The 18259-nt window shown below is 38.8% G+C and overlaps 1 protein-coding gene across 3 annotated transcripts in view; it reads left to right on the top strand.

Moving 5' to 3' along the window:
• The window catches only part of LOC127430473 (protein Shroom3-like), a 108815-nt gene extending 101891 nt beyond the window's left edge, over positions 1-6924 (top strand). For all 3 annotated transcript variants that reach the window (XM_051680271.1, XM_051680270.1, XM_051680272.1), the window contains one exon: positions 3906-6924. In XM_051680271.1, the coding sequence (XP_051536231.1) occupies positions 3906-4253 (348 nt within the window). In that variant the 3' untranslated portion in view covers positions 4254-6924. The remainder of the gene's footprint in view (positions 1-3905) is intronic.
• Positions 6925-18259: the final 11335 nt, after the last annotated feature.

Here is an 18259-nt window from a genome sequence, read left to right as displayed (position 1 = left end):
TCGAAACAGAAGCTTCAGAGCTTGTGTCGAAAAAAATGACACATTTCACATTGAAGCTTTGTATCGGAGCTTGATTCGTTTTGGGAAAAAACATGTGATCCGTGTCATCCGAAGCTTCATTCAGGTGAAAACCACTTGACTGTTTCGGTATGTGGTTCAAAAGGAGCGCAAATCCCATTACAAGTTTGAACTCTGTGATCACATAAGCACATTTCACTCCCCTGTTAATAAAATGTTACTGTACAGCCCACAGGCATATTTGTTTTCCAATCTACACATTAATAGTCAGTTACTAATTTTCTATCATATTTTTGTTTTTAGGAAAATGCAGTAACTTCTTACCATATATGGAGGCTTTGAGGCTTGAGCCTTCACTTGGTTATTACTTGTTTATGAACACTTTGGCGAACAAAACATGAAAATGACATAATAGCATTGATTATGAATTTTATTGTTTCAAAACTGTGTCCGCCACAGCAGTTTACTAGGTGCGCTTCATTATTTTTGACCACCAGATGGCATTCATTTGAACTGTGTACAGAAGCTTTGAGTAATGAACCCATTTTCCATACATTTGTTTTGAAAGTCTTGTTGCTTCATAAAGCTTCACTTTCCCATCACTAGTGTAAAGATCTGCACAGAATAAGTAAAACTGTAAACACTGTGTCTCCGTGGCACAATAAAATCTCCTCTTTTTGTTTTGAGCGACCCATCTCAAGAGAACAGTGACTCAACCAATGGCGTGAGTTAGGGGGCGGGACTAACATTTTGTATTTTCAAGGGCTAATGTGGGCCGTATTCAATTCCGTTCGTTGGTGCTAATGCCTCAGAAATTACACACAATTTAGCTTTAAAGATACATAAAAATAAATAAATAGTGCAAATGCATGAATATTTCTTTTTGTATTATTTATTTATTTATTTATCCCTTTTTCTCCCAATTTGGAATGCCCAATTCCCACTATTTAGTAGGTCCTCGTGGTGGCGCGAGCCAACCATAAAAACCATAAAATTTCTATGTTTATGTTTGGCTTTAACTGGACCATACTCACCTCAATCCGGGTGGCGGAGGACAAGTCTCAGTTGCCTCCGCTTCTGAGACTGTCAATCCACGCATCTTATCACATGGCTCACTGTGCATGACACCGCGGAGACTCACAGCATGTGGAGGCTCATGCTACTCTCCGCGATCCACGCACAACTTACCACGTGCCCCATTGAGAGCGAGAACCACTAATCGCAACCACGAGGAGGTTACCTCATGTGACTCTACCCTCCCTAGCAACCGGGCCAATTTGGTTGCTTAGGAGACCTGCCTGGAGTCACTCAGCACACCCTGGATTCGAACTTGTGACTCCAGGGGTGGTAGTCAGCATCAATACTCGCTGAGCTACCCAGGCCCCCATGCATGGATATTTCTTGAAATCAGTATTTTAGATTGTCGTTTTTGTGAACACTATAGCTGTGTCCGAAACCAAAGGTAGCTGTCTTCTTTCCTCACTGCTCTATCAGTCAATAGTTATTTCCATCGAAGTTGCGCATTTAATTTATGCGAAAAACCATATTATCGCAAAAACAATATGCGAAAAAAGCCACGTTTCCATCCAAGGGTGTTCAAAATCATCACTTCCACTGTGAGTGTTTTATTAATAAAATACTGCCGGTTTAGAGCACGCAGACAAAACACTGTAAAGAACTTTGTCTCATGTTTGGGAGCAACAGCGCGTCACTCACTTCGGAGCACTATATATGTGCGTTCATCCATCCTTATGACTATACCGTGCGGATCTATAAGATATTCTTCAAAAGTGTCAATAACACTTCTGTTCCGTACAGTTCAAGTTTGTTTTCGACTTATTTGCTTTGCAAACTCTTTGTAGGCTTTGGATTTTCTAGACACCATTATTTCAGGATGACATTGCTGGTTAGTCCAGTAATGAACGAGTTATTCAGTCACATTACCTTTTTGATGCACATCTTTTATTCCTAACAAATTCAATAGGAGTTTACACGGTAAATGTGTTTCCATCATAGTTTATGCACATTTCCTCTTATCGAATAACAAATTTATCCACCTCAATCGAACGTATAATTTTTTAATGCGCATTTTGGAGATTTATTCTCATCTTGGTGTTTCCATCCAGCAGTTTTTATGTGATATCCCAAAATGCGCATTAAAAAAACGTTGATGGAAACATAGCTAACGACTCAACAGACAGCGTTTGTGTATGAAGGTACCTCTAGAAACTGGTTTTGGACAGGCTACTGATGCAGCATGTCACATCGTTGCTAGGATACCAGCTACTGATTATCGCCACCTGATGTCCACTAAAGGTGACGCATCTGCTTCATTCAGTCCAACTGAACCGCAATCGTCTAATAATCTAGAACAAAATCAAGAGAGTTTTGGCGACAACCAAGCATATATTTCATAACTACAATACTACTTTCTCGCTAGAAATGGAATCAAAAGTTGGAAAAAGTTGAAAAGCATACATTTACACAAATTAACCGCCTCTTGGGCCGCCATATTTTTTTCTTCAGCTCAACCATTGTGCATCCGTGTGCACAGGATTATGGGATTTCATAGACAGCGAAGGATACACTGATGGCCAAAAGTTTGGAATAATGTACAGATTTTGCTCTTAAGGAAAGAAATTGGTACTTTCATTCACCAAAGTTGCATTCAACTGATCACAATGTATAGTCAGGACATTAATAACGTGAAAAATTACTATTACAATTTGAAAAAAATGTTCAGAACTTCTTAAACTACTTCAAAGAGTTCTCATCAAAAAAATCCTCCACGTGCAGCAATGACAGCTTTGCAGATCCTTGACATTCTAGCTGTTAGTTTGTCCAGATACTCAGGTGACATTTCACCCCACACTTCCTGTAGCACTTGCCATAGATGTGGCTGTCTTGTCGGGCACTTCTCACGCACCTTCCACTCTAGCTGATCCCACAAAAGCTCAATGGGGTTAAGATCCAGAACACTCTTTTCCAATTATCTGTTGTCCAATGTCTGTGTTTCTTTGCCCACTCGAACCTTTTCAAAAGTGTCTTTTTCTTTGCAATTCTTCCCATAAGGCCTGCACCCCTGAGTCTTCTCTTTACTGTTGTGCATGAAACTGGTGTTGAGCGGGTAGAATTCAATGAAGCTGTCAGCTGAGGACATGTGAGGCGTCTACTTCTCAAACTAGAGACTCTGATGTACTTATCCTCTTGTTTAGTTGTACATGTGGCCTTCCACATCTCTTTCTGTCCTTGTTAGAGCCAGTTGTCCTTTGTCTTTGAAGACTATAGTGTACACCTTTGTATGAAATCTTCAGGTTTTTTTTTTTGTTGCAATTTCAAGCATTGTATAGCCTTCATTCCTCAAAACAATGATTGACTGAGTTTCTAGAGAAAGATGTTACTTTTTTGCCATTTTTGACCTAATATTGACCTTAAGACATGCCAGATCCCTTCCTACCTCCATATACAGCCTCAGAAGGCAGCCTTTTCCTGGTTTCTGATGCAGCCTCTATCACACAGTATCATATAAATTCCCACGGCATATTACTGTCTCCACCTTAAAACAAGGATTCCTTTTAATACTGAGTAATTCGATTGTAATGCATTGTGTTATGATTATAAAATAGGCTAATCCTATTTGAGCAAGAGAGCCGAAATTGTACAAACGTCAGGAAACTCCTGTGCCTTTCCGTTCTTAGTGGGTGTAATGGACAAAAAGGTTTCCAGCATCACTGTGTTTACAATATAATCATTTTTGACTTCCCTACAAACAGTAGACTCCAAAGTTTCTGTTATTTCTAGCATGTAAATAAATATATTTGTAAATATTTAATTGTGGGTGCATATTTTTGCACATTATAAGTTACGATGTTTATGTGTGTCTGTAGGAGTCGCTGCAGTTGAAACGCAAGCAGTTGTGCAGTCAGCAGGAAGACGCCCGTGAGCTGAAAGAAAACCTGGACCGACGTGAGCGAGTGGTTCTGGATATCCTGGCGGGTTACCTGAGCGGCCCGCAACTGCACGACTACCAGCTGTACATCCGCATAAAACCCGCCCTGCTCATACGACAGCGCCACCTGGATGAGCTCATACGGCAGGGGGAGGAGCACGTGCGAAGACTGGAGGAGAACCTCCCCCTTGAGTTCCACCCAAAGAACACTGACCCCGCCCCCAAATCGCCACACTGTTTTAACCCCACCCACTCGCCACGCTCCACCACTGTGACCTCACTCTGACTCCGCCCATCGTAGAATGAAACTACGTACAGCTGCTGAGGAAAGAATCAATGAAACTGATGTAGATATTGAAAGAGACTATGAGACAGTGCACACAGAAAAGTGCCTTAAATGAAGGATTTGACTTTATGACTTTGCAATAGGAGTATCACCAACAGTCAAGAAAACATCCAAGTTCTATTTCACCCCAAAATCTGACAAAAGAAAATATTAAATTATATTTTGCTTATAGAAAATGAAGCTGAGTTTTGGCTCCACTAAGATTTTTTGCATTGTGACATTATTTTTTGTTCAATTAAGCGCATTTTCTCTGCGATTCTCATTATTGTAGTGCGTCCTGATTAGAGCTATACATTTTCCATTTAATCACAATGTTCATTTGAAGAATGCAAATACCAGATCTTACAATCCCAAGATATATCTTTTTCTTTAAAGTTTACTTTGGTTTTGTTTGTGTTTGTGTTAATATACTGTACCTGTTAATAATATAGCAACTAAACTGCATAGTTTGGGCCCTGTTGTTCATTTTTAAAATGAATATTTTTATAATGTATCAAGTTTGAAGGTTCCCTCTGTAATTTGCAGCATTAGCTAATATTTGTATGCAAAATGGACATTATACTGTAACTGAAATATACACAAATTCCATTCAAATTTATTCAAAACGTTTCAAAATATAATTGCATGTGAATCAGAATAAAATCACATTTGGAATTCTGCCCTAGTCCTTCAATTTTATTTTTACTATTCACATTATTTTCAATGGTAATACTAATCATAAAAAAATAAATACTGTAAAATGGTTTACTGTAATAAGGTAAAACTACATTGTTTTAAAAAGATTTTAAAATTAAAATTAGAATAGGTCATACAACAAATCGTACCATAATGTCTAAATACTTTAATACTTATTTATTAATACTTTAATATCATTATTTATTTTACAGTAATAAGAATTGCAGGTATGAGCTTAATTGTCTAGAAAAAATGTCACTATGCAAAAATCCTAATCATCCTAAAAATTGGCTTTTATAGGTTTTTAAAATAGACATTTTCTATATATAAATAAATAGAGAGAGAGAGAGAGAGTACTGTGCAAAAGTCTTAGGCAAAAAGCATTTGTCTTAAGATGGTTATTTATATCTTCAGCTTTAGTCTGTCAATAGGAAATATACATTTTAGACTCACAAACATTTGCAAATAGAAAAGATTAGAATAGAAGAACAGGGAGCCCTGCAACAGATGTCATGGTCCCCACAAAGCCCCCCACTGAACATCATGTCAGTCTGAGATTACATAAAGAGACAGAAGCAATTGAGACAGCCTAAATAGATAGAAGAACTGTGGAGAATTCTCCAAGAAGCTTGGAACATCCTATCTGCCAACAACCAAGAAAACTGTGTCCAGATGTACCTAAGAGAATTGGGGCTGTTTTAAAGGCAAAGGTGGTCACACCGAATATTGATTTAGCTTTTTTATGTTTACTGGACTTTGTATGACATTAAGTGATAAATGAAAACTATTTATGTCATTATTTTTGAAGACATCCTCACTATGCAACATTTTTCACAAGTGCCTAAAACTTTTGCACAGTACTGTGTATGTATATATATGTATGTATATGTGTGTGTGTGTGTGTGTGTGTGTGTGCGAGAAATCTTTTTTTATTTCACACATGCATGGCGCATTTACACAGCAAACTCAAATTAGCACAACACAACTACACAACACTAAAGCACAAGGCACAGCACAATGCAGATTTAATGGTAAAAAAATGCCTCATTGTGATTGGTGAATTCAATAACTGCTGAGCACTTTGGAACAGATGAACCACTTGTTTCACAAAGAGAAGAAAATATTTAAGACACACATTCTATTTGGAATTTTAAAATAATAATTTCCTGTTGTTTATAAAATGCCTTCCTGAAATGCCACCTTTACATCAATAGCATCAGATAATGATTTATAATTTTAGGTTTATAAATGATTTTGTACTCTGTATGTTGCTGTACATACTCTGAGCAATCCCCATGTGATTTTAAAATGAAAACAGTTGATGTATTTTTGTAAGCAAATTACAAAAAAGCAGAACAATTAAGAAGGGTGCTTTTGTGGCTCTTGTTGGCTTTAACTGGTGCTCTTCTAAATCATCACATCTGCAATTTTAAAGGGGGGGGGGGGGATTGGGTCGTCATAGCTGATGTTTAACCAGCACTTGAACGCAATATCAGTACTAAGTTTCAATGGTGATTAGGACACAATTTCCATTAATATTCAGACTTAATGAACATTATTCACAAGTTATGCTATATGCTGAGTTTGATCGCGATGCACACCCCCAAACTATTTTGCCAATATATTTTATTTAAGCTGTTGTTTGGCTGTGTTTTGTTTTATTTGGAGAGCATCCTTACTTACAAAATATCTAAACCCCATACAGCTAAATAAACACAATGGCTAAGGGCCGCAATAGCAGCACATTTTAGATGCATTCGTATTGGACTTACCGTATGTTCCTGTATAAGAGGCAGAACTGCATTGTGATCTGACACGTGATAGTTGATTTTGTTTCGCAGGAGGGTAATCTAAAGGGAAGTTTCTGCCATGCTTTATGATGTTTAAATGCAAAACAAGCACAATTGGAAGTTAAAATAAATCTATTTTTTAAATACATCCTGCTTTTCATTACGTCTTCCTTTCATACTGAGAAAAAGTCAACAATATAAATAGAATGATATGAAGCTGTAGATATTTTTGCATGAAGCCAAACAGAACACATTTTTCTTTACAAAAACAATTAGATCAAATGACTTTGCTCATTCATGGAATGTGTGAATGGTGGAATGCATGAATGATAAAATTCAGTTCATATCTTAATTAATAGCACACCAAATATGTTACACATCTGAAATATTAACCTCTCCTATGCACAAACCGAAACTCACTGAAGTTATGTTGCTGTGGTGAAGCTTTGGGAATGTTCTGAATGTCTTGCATTTGGCAAAACCAGTTGCTCAACCAAATAAAAATCATGCAGGGAGATAAATGCTCAGAGCACTGCTGAAAACAGTTTTGGTCTTTATAAACAAATTATAATTATACCAGGGTTCCAACAACCATGGAAAACTTGGAAATAGAAAGGGTTATATATACACAGATCAGCCACAACATTAAAACCACTGACAAGTGAAGTCTCATTAAATTATCAAATCTCATTAAAATGGCACCTGTCAAGAGGTGGGATATATTAGGCAGCGAGTGAACAGTCAGTTCTTGAATTACATGGAAGCTGGAAAAATGGGCAAGCGTAAGGATCCAAGCGAATTTGACAAGGGCCAGATTGTGATGGCTAGATGACTGAGTCAGAGCATCTCCAAAATGGCAGGTCTTGTGGGGTGGTCCTGGTTTTCAGTGGTTAGTACCTACCAAAAGTGGTCCAAGGACGGACATCCGGTGAACCGGCAACAGGGTCATTGGCGCCCAAGGCTCATTGATGCATGTGGAGAGCGAAGGCTAGCCCATCTGGTCCGATCCCACAGAAGAGCTACTGTAGCACAAATTGCTGAAAAACGTAATGCTGGCCATGATAGAAAGGTGTCAGAACACACAGAGTATCGCAGCTTGCTGCGTATGGGGCTGTGTAGCTGCAGACCAGTCAGTGCTCATGCTGACCCCGTCCACCTCCGAAAGCACCTACAATGGGCATGTGAACATCAGAACTGGAGCAACGGAAGAAGGTGGCCTGGTCTGATGAATCACATTTTCTTTTAGATTATGTGGACGGCTGGGTGCGTGTGCGTCATTTACCTGGGGAAGAGATGGCAGCAGGATGCACTGTGGGAAGAAGGCAGGCCGGCAGAGGCAGTGTGATGCTCTGGGCAATGTTCTGCTGGGAAACTTTGGGTCCTGGCATTCATGTGGATGTTACTTTGACATGTACCACCTACCTAAAGACTGTTGCAGACCACATACACCCCTTCATGTCAATGGTATTCCCTGATGGCAGTGGCCTCTTTCAGCACTGCAAAAATTGTTCAGGAATGGTTTGAGGAACATGACAAAGAGTTCAAGGTGTTGACTTGGCCTCCAAATTCCCCAGATCTCAATCCGATTGAGCATCTATGGGATGTGCTGGACCAACAAGTCCGATCCATGGAGGCCCCACCTCACAACTAACAGGACATGAAGAATCTGCTGCTAACATCTTGGTGCCAGATACCACAGGACACCTTCAGAGGTCTTGTGGAGTCCATGCCTCGAAGGGTCAGAGCTGTTTTGGCGGCACGAGAGGGACCTAAACGATATTAGGCAGGTGGTTTTAATGTTGTGGCTGATCGGTGTGTATGTATGTATAAATTTTGATTTCCAGGCTTGGAAAAGTAATGGGAAAATTCCATGAATATATGTAAATCATCAATGTATAAAATTATTTATATAATATTTTATGTATTAAAAAAATCATTTTCCAGTAAGCATGAAGGACTGGAAAAATCATGGAAATTCATTGGCCAAAAGCTCTGTAATATGTACCTTTACTCTAGAAATGTTGTATAGACATAGATCTGTTTTAGTGAATCAGGTCACTTGATGCCATTAATAATACAGTTAGTGGTACTTTAAAGAATCCTGCAACAGGAAACTTGCACGTGAAATTGAACTGTCAAACCAACAATTCAATGGTAACCACATCCCAAAGAAAGTAATAGCTAAACCATTGTGATATGCTCTACTTCTTTATCACGGTTACATTACCAACCTGAATCATTTAACATGCACCAAGTGGTTTCGTGCAGGTCTCACAAATGTTTTGGTTCTTAACTGGCCTGTAATTTACGACATTTTGGTCAAATCGAATGGGAAAGGATGCTTCCTAAAGCTTGTTCAGAAGTCTAAACATATATATATATTAATATATTCTAGACGTTCTATATATATATATATTAAAGCAGGCAGACAAATATACATGATGTTAAATCAAAGCAGAATTAATTACAAAGTTCAAAGTCTTGTCTTTTATTCATATAATACATATAGTACAAAGGTGCATCACATAGTGTACATATATTATGTAAGACTCAATACAGAGCAGAAATGGAGCCAAGTAAACTAATACCATCCTGCGACGTGTTGAAACATGTTGGCAAACACAATAGTTCATATTCATAGAATTACATTTAATGTTGTAAAAAATAAAATAAAAGACTCAAACATGATAGTGAGAGCTAAAGAAATCAAATCCAACTTCAACCAGTGAGGTCATGCTAAACTCTCCCCCAAAACTAATTTTCTGTTTTTCTCAGGTGGGATACGCAGTTCGACAACAGAACACAAAAGACAGGTTTAGCTCGACATGCAAATCATCAACCTTGACATCCGAACATGAGAACACGTGAACTTTCGTTCCCACATAGAACCACCAAATCACTCCAAAACATGACTGTGAACAAAAACAAAAAGAAAAACAGACAAAGTTGGTGTAACTCGATGTCGCTAAAGCAACACTAAAGGAGGTCTGTGAGTTACGGTTGTTGTGGCATCTCCTTAGCAACAACAGTGCAGGAATGCTCATCTTAAGAGTTGGAATCTAACATTTTTATCTCTCACCTTCTGATTTGAGATAAGGGGGGAAAGAGGGTTAAATATTAAACCGGCTAAACCAGCTAAGATCTTATTAGTTGCATTCATGATGACCACCTAGGGTTGGATAATTGAGAAAACTGATATCTGAAATCATAGGAAGAAAGACAACTGCATTCTCAATACAAAAACAGAATGACTACTGTAAATGAAACGGGTCACATCATCCAACGTGTCTTTCATCACACCTAATTACTAGTTCATGGGATAGTGCATGCATAGTTTCCTAGATTAATTACAGAGATGGAGAGAGGACACAGAACAGCTAATACCTTTGCCTAGGGGAGCTCAAGCGTACAAAATCACAAAGCACCAAACAAAATTTGTCCCGGCAGAGGAAATGAAACGCCGTTCTAATCAGAAAACGTATTTTGAAGATCCCAGTCTGAGATGGCATGATTGGGAATCTAGTTTGTGTGGGTACAAAGCAAAAACACTGTTGCATACAAGACATATTAAAGTAATATTTCAAGTTTAATACAGGTTAAGCTCAATCAGTAACATTTGTGGCAGAGCCAAAAGAAGCAGAAACTGAGGTTACAGTGAGGCATTTACAGTGGAAGTGAATGGGACCAGTCCATAAACACTGAAATACACACCGTTTCAGAAGTATAGCCAGTGGATTGTAGCGTTAAAATCGCTAACAGGGTTTACCAGTATTGCATCACTTTGGCAACGAAGTTGAAATATTGGATAGAACTTCACATGGATTAGGTTAGTAAGGGACTTCATCACACTATAATCATGTTAACACGTATAGGGTTTACATCTTGTGAATACTTTAAAAACAGTTTGTATTTTAGCATTTATGGACTGGCCCCATTCACTTCCATTGTAAGTGCCTTACTATAACCACGATTTTTGCTTAAGTAAACATGGAACGAGATGAAAATATTTCTTGGTAATCAGCATTTTGCTGCAAACACTGTGGATTGAGCTTAACTTGCACTGAACCAAGAACATTCCTTTAACATGCTCTCATATTACAGAAGAGGTATTTAATACAGCCTCATAAGCTTGCTTTTTTGGAAACAGTTTCAAAACACCAAAACATATTAATGACTCTTATAGAAAACAAAAAAATCCAGAGTTAAACATATACAGATTTCCATTATAAAACATAGAAAAGCATTGTACCATTGACTCAAAGTGACAGTATTTTTCAATCATAAAAAAGAAGTGACAAAGTGCATGCTTTTTTTCACCACCAAAAAAAGTGCCACCATCATGAGTAAGAGTCTAACTCCATACAAAACATTCTAGCCAGTTAAAACTACTAAAATGCCTCTGGGCAAGACGAGACCCTTAGGTGAGACTTGTGTTTAAACAGTGCTGCAATAGATGTATGCCTTTTAACATTCACCCTGGCGGTTGCAGGTCTTGCGGGCAGGTTTACTGAAGAGCCTTGCATCCCTGGACTATGACCAATTATTCTCTCTGGAGCACCCAAGATTTCTAAGATATCTCGATTGTCATCTTTACTCAAGTACTGCCATGGTCTTTTCCCACTGCTGTCCCTGATCATCACATCCGCTTTGAACTTTTGCACAAGTAGCCGAATAAGCTTCTTGTGTCCATGAATGGCCGCCAGGTGAAGAGGCGTATATCCACACGATGTCTTTGCGTCAACATCTAGAGTCATTCCAGCCTTGTCAACTCCGTACCCAAGCGTGTTCAGAACGCGATGGTCACCATGCTTTGCGATCCAATGTACAACGGTGAAGCCAGAAATGAAGTCTCTTTTGCTTAGAAGGTTTGGGTCCTCTCGGAAGAGGGAGTAGATGTCAGTCCATGTGCCTGATGCTGCTTTAACAAACCAATCATGTTCTCTGGGATCAAGAGGAACCGAAGAATGTTTGCTGCTGAAGGACCCATCAAACCCGGGAGTCCCCAAACTTCGCGTTGACCCAGCAGGCGAGGAAAGGTTTTGAGAACTTTGTCCTCTGCTTGAAGAGGCGGAAACTAGATAGCCCATGCTGAGAGTCGAAGACAACAACTGGAGACGGTTGTGCCGTGCTGAGTTAGCATCCTCTGGGAACGGCTGATTCAAGTCATCTCCCAGACTCCGACACATCCGACTTCGAAGACGAGAACTGAACCGGCAGGCAATTGGTCCGTAATGGGTCTCTGGTGAAGTGCTCCGTGGAGACCTCCTTGAGTCCTGGTCCTCAAGGTGACCAGTGGAATGGTGCAAAGGCGTGATCTTGTGACTCGGTTGGTGGAGTTGCGACAACAACCTTGCCTCCTGGGAGTGACGTAGGAAGGCACGTACATCGTTACCATTTTGTCCTGCGAGGCCTTGATACTTCACGCCATCATCACCGGGCCAATCTTCCCGCCCAAATCCTTGTGGCCAACCAGTATCAGGCGGAAGAGAGGAAGGAGACGGGATTGAGAGGCTGTCCTGACTTGAGGAAAGACTTGAGGGGGGGCGTAGCTGCAGGTACGCTTCGCTTGCATGTGCAGGAGGGGGGTCTACAGGCAAGCCGTGTATCTGAGGGTTCAAGACACCCATGGATGCAACATACTCACTATAAAACACTCCGTTTGGACTGGGCAGACTATCATTGCTGCAACTCAAACCTGCATGGGAGCATGGAGCTACAGGGCGGTCCAACAGACAAGGCGTAGAGCTGGATATATGCAACTGTCCGTGGGGTGTGTGCGGAGGCCATGCTTTGGCGACGGGCTCCTCTGAATACTTCCTCTGGAAGTGTTTATAAGAGTTAACGTCCAATGTGTTCAAATTTGTCTTTTCAGGTGGAGGCGACACTCTAACTTCATAGTACGCACAAGGCATATGGGCGACAAAGGACTGCTCGCAGCCATCTGCTTCCCTTAACTGTCTCAGTTCGGCAGGGTAAACACTGTTGTGTTCCAGCTCAGTTGCTTTTGTCTCCCATGACTGTTCTAAGCTCTGGCCGCTCCCACTAGAGCGACTGTCAGTGTCAGATGGGGCTGGTTTCAAAGAGCAGGTGTAGTCAAGTTCCTGTTCTGCACTGGAAAGGGATGCAACAGGTTCCCTACCATAAGGTGATGAAGTTTTGACAGCTTTCTCAAAACTGGGAGTAGAACTATTGTTGTTGTTATTGTTGTTAGTTATGGTTCTTACTATACCAGCAGCTGGCAAGATTACAACACCAGTGTCAAGAGTTGGGACAGGCAAAGCAGTTTGTGGTTTACGTTCTTGGTTCGTACTCACCACATGTTTAGGATCTCGGTCTTTCTGTGGCTCGAGCTCCCGATACTTGGCGACGTCTCCGAGGTGTACACGGTATTTTTTCCTTAGCACAACATGAGACACCCCCTCTTCCTGCCTCACCGTCGCCACGGAGTTCACGTACCTCTTAAATAACTCGCGGTTTTGCTCTCTCTGCTCGTCCTCCCTTAGAAACCGCTTGTAGTGTGCCAGTAAATCCGCGTTTCGCACCTGCCCGCCGTTGTTGAGAAGGAAACGCAGAACGGAATCCTGTGTGAAGTCGGTGGCCATGCTCGCGCGTGCTGTTTTAATTGCTCTCCTGGTATCGCTGACTCAAACTGAAGAGACTTGACGAGCAGTTCGCTTGTTGAGATTGTAACTCCGCCCATTCTCTCCTCTGTTGGTCCCACCTGTCTGCATACCTGCATGTTGAGTTTACTGGTGTACCTGACAGACAGCGGTGTTAAATATTCTGTATTTTGGGTATTGCACTAACACAATAATAATATAGCTTAAAACTTTATTACATTCATTCACTTTATTCTGTATTTATAAATACAGAAATATATAACAAAATACTCAATGTAGCCTAATAAAATGCCCCAAATAACGTATGCAACTATATAGAATGTACAAGCTCTTAAATCATTTAGAAAAGGTTTTTAATGATACAGCAATACTGATCAAAGTGAACTGTTCAAATCATATAGTGTATACATTTTCTGGTTGTCAAACGTAGTGGGACGTGTCCATAGTGTGTGAACTTGAGGGGAACTGAGTTATTACATCCACAAAACTCAACTTGAGACCAATTGGTTAAAAAAGTAACTGCATAAATGACTCACAAAAATCTCTAGCACCATTTATAACCTGTCTGATATTTTGTTATGCAGTGGAATTACATTTATACATTTTAAAGTGTGGCTTAAGAATCCAAATACTTTTTGGGGCCACTGTATATTTGAACGTTTATCTCTTGCATCTTTTTAAACTTAACTCATTAAGTAATAATAATAAAAAAAATACTGTTCCAAAATAAAAACATTCTTGATTGATTACATAGATAAACGTCCATTTATATGTCCCTGATCAACTCTATTTCCTTGTATATTTTTCATTTTTGGCTTTTAAGATTTTAGATATTGAATAGAAGCATTTCGTCTATCATCCACTGGCTATAGCACATACTGTATTCTAAATCATACACAAAACACAACAGATGATGTAAAAGTGTATCTTGTTGCATGCACTTATCTCATGAACCCTCAGTTTCTCCCTTGTTAGTAAGTGCATTAAAATAAACACAGGGTTCCCAAACCAAAATAATTTTATAGAGACTGCACTTAGATGCAATTTCTTGTCAATTAATTATATTAGAACTGAGAATAACTACTAATAGGCAGCCAAACGTTTGGAATAATGTATACTGATTTGGCTGTTTCAGAAGAAAATTGGTACTTTAATTCACCAAAGTGGCATTCAACTGATCACAATGTATAGTCAGAACATTACTGATGTAAAAAACAGCACCATCACTATTTGAAAAAAGTAATTTTTGATCAAATCTAGAGAGCAGCCATCACTCCAACACCTTATCCTTGAGTAATCATGCTGAATTGATCATTTGGTACTAGAAAATCACTTGCCATTATATCAAACACAGTTGAAAGATATTTGGTTCATTAAATGAAGCTTAACATTGTGTTTGTGTTTGTTTTTGAGTTGCCACAGTATGCAATAGACTGGCATGTCTTAAGATCAATATTAGGTCAAAAATGGCAACAACAAAAAAAAAAAAAAAAAAAGAAACAGCTTTCTCTAGAAACTCGTCAGTCAATCATTGTTTTGAGTAATGAAGGCTATACAATGCTTGAATTGCCAAAAAAAAAAAAAAAAAAGATTTCATACAAAGGTGTACACTACAGTCTTCAAGGACAAAGGACAACTGACGCTAACAAGGACAGAAAGAGATGTGGAAGATCAGATGTACAACTAAACAAGAGGATAAGTACATCAGAGTCTCTAGTTTGAGAAATAGACGCCTCACATGTCCTCAGCTGACAGCTTCATTGAATTCTACCCGCTCAACACCAGTTTCATGTACAACAGTAAAGAGAAGACTCAGGGGTGCAGGCCTTATGGGAAGAATTGCAAAGAAAAAGCCACTTTTGAAACAGAAAAACAAAAAGAAAAGGTTAGAGTGGGCAAAGAAACACAGACATTGGACAACAGATAATTGGAAAAGAGTGTTCTGGATCTTAACCCCATTGAGCTTTTGTGGGATCAGCTAGACTGTAAGGTGCGTGAGAATCTATGGCAAGTGCTACAGGAAGTGTGGGGTGAAATGTCACCTGAGTATCTGGACAAACTGACAGCTAGAATAACAAGGATCTGCAAAGCTGTCATTGCTGCACATGGAGGATATTTTATGAGAACTCTTTGAAGTAGTTTAAGAAGTTCTAAATTTTTTTTTTTCAAATTGTAATAGTAATTTTTCATGTTATTAATGTCCTGACTATACATTGTGATCAGTTGAATGCCACTTTGGTGAATAAAAGTACCAATTTCTTTCCATAAGAGCAAAATCTGTACATTATTCCAAACTTTTGGCCGCCAGTGTGTGTGTGTGTATATATTCACGGTTGGGAGAGTTACTTTTGAAATGTATTCCACTACAGATTACAGAATACATGCTGTAAAATGTCATTTGTAATGTATTTCGTTAGATTACTCAAGGTCAGTAACGTATTCTAAATACTTTGGATTACTTCTTCAGCACTAGTAGATTTTTTCACTTGTTTTGACTATAAAGACTCTGCCAGTACAGTAAGACAAAATACACGTTAAAAATACATTCTCTGAAAAACCTAAATATCTTATGCAGTGTTGCTTCTAAAACAAGATAAATCTAATTGATCTTAAGGATTTTTAGATATTTTTACAGGAAAACAATACAAAATTATCAAGAATATTATTTTTGCCCTAATATCAAAGGTCTTACCAGAAAAAAGAAATTATGATCCAATGTGAACTTTCTTGATAAAAAAAAAAATAAGATCGTGTCTGCTAACGTGCATGTAAAATGGCTAGAAATAGCATTTTAGCTTAGCGTAAAGCTGACAATTTACACAAGGTTTATTTCTATTTCTTCTGCTCCAAACTTACTTAAAACTTACGTCTCTGTCTGCTCGTATGAATGTAACACATCATAAGAAAGTGTTTCACTGCTGTTCAAATGCACTTTCGATTGCATCATTTATATGTACAAATGTTTCCATCTGAAAGGACTAAATATTAAATGAAACAAATGATAATAAAATGCAAAGTAATCTATTTAGTATTCTAAATACCAGTGATTTAAATTGTAACTGTAGTGGAATACACTTACTTATATTTGTATTTTAAATACGTAATCCCGTTACATGTATTTATCCTGTTACTCCCCAACCCTGAATGTGTGTGTGTATATATATATATATATATACACACAGTTGAAGTCTGAAGTTTACATACACCTTAGCCAAATACTTTAAACTCAGTTTTTCATTATTCCTGACATTTAATCGTAGAAAACATTCCCTATCTTAGGTCAGTTAGGATCACTACTTTATTTTTAAGAATGTAAAATGACAGAATAATAGTAGAGAGAATGATTTATTTCAGCTTTTATTTCTTTCATCACATTCCCAGTGGGTCAGAAGTTTACACACACTTTGTTAGTATTTGGTAGCATTGCCTTTAAATTGTTTAACTTGGGTCAAATGTTTTGGGTATCCTTCCACAAGCTTCTCACAAGAAGTTGCTGGAATTTTGGCCCATTCCTCAACAGAACTGGTGTAACTGAGTCAGGTTTGTAGGCCTCCTTGCTCGCACACGCTTTTTCAGAATCAGATTGACATTTTGCCACAACTTTGGAGGTATGCTTGGGGTCATTATCCATTTGACAGACCGATTTGTGACCGAGCTTTAACTTCATAGCTGATTTCTTGAGATGTTGCTTCAATATTTCCACATAATTTTCCTTCCTCATGATGCCATCTATTTTGTGAAGTGCACCAGTCCCTCCTGCAGCAAAGCACCCCCACAAGATGATGCTGCCACCCCTAAGCTTCACAGCTGGGATGGTGTTCTTCGGCTTGCAAGTTTCACCCTGTTTCCTCCAAACTTAACGATAGTCATTATGGTCAAAAGGTTCCATTTTTTTTCATCAGACCAGAGGACATTTCTCCAAAAAGTAAGATCTTTGTCCCCATGTGCACTTGTAAACTGTAGTCTGTCTTTTTTATGGTGGTTTCGGAGCAGTGGCATCTTCCTTGCTGTGCAGACTTTCAGGTTATGTCGATATAGGACTCGTTTTACTGTGGATATAGATACTTGTCTATCTGTTTCCTCCAGCATCTTCACAAGGTCCTTTGCTGTTGTTCTGGGATTGATTTACACTTTTTGCACCAAAATATGTTCATCTCTGGGAGACAGAATGTGTCTCATTCCTGAGGCTGCGTGGTCCCATGGTGTTTATACTTGCATACTATTGTTTGTACAGATGAACGTGGTACCTTCAGGCCTTTGGAAATTGCTCCCAAGGATGAACCAGATTTGTGGAGGTCCACTATTTTTTTTTTTCTGAGGTCTTGGCTGATTTCTTTTGATTTTCCCATGATGTCAAGCAAAGAGGTACTGAGTTTGAAGGTAGGCCTTAAAATACATCCACAGGTACACATCTAATTCAGTGCACCTGCTATCAGAAGCTAATTGCCTAAAGGCTTGACATAATTTTCTGGAATTTTCCAAGCTGCTTAAAGGCACAGTTAACAGTGTATGTAAACTTCTTACCCACTGGAACTGTGATTGGGTAATCACAATTAAAAGCAATTAAAAGTGAAACAATCTGTCTGTAAACAATTGTTGGAAAAATAACTTGTGTCATGCAAAGTAGATGTCCTAAATGACTTGCCAAAACTATAGTTTGCTAATATGAAATCTGTGGAGTGGTTAAAAAATTTGTTTTAATGACTTCAACCGAAGTGCATGTAAACTTCTGACTTCAACAGTGTGCGTGTATATATATATATAGGAACTGAGAATAACTAATAACACAGTACCATCATATCCCACACAATAAATGCTCACAAAAAAAAAACAACAAAAAAAAAAAACAAGACATCAACAG

The sequence above is a fragment of the Myxocyprinus asiaticus genome, chromosome 40 (assembly GCF_019703515.2).
Source record: "Myxocyprinus asiaticus isolate MX2 ecotype Aquarium Trade chromosome 40, UBuf_Myxa_2, whole genome shotgun sequence".
Lineage (NCBI taxonomy): Eukaryota > Metazoa > Chordata > Actinopteri > Cypriniformes > Catostomidae > Myxocyprinus > Myxocyprinus asiaticus.
Note: the sequence above shows the minus strand (reverse complement) of the source record. Positions and strands in the feature narration are given on the sequence as shown.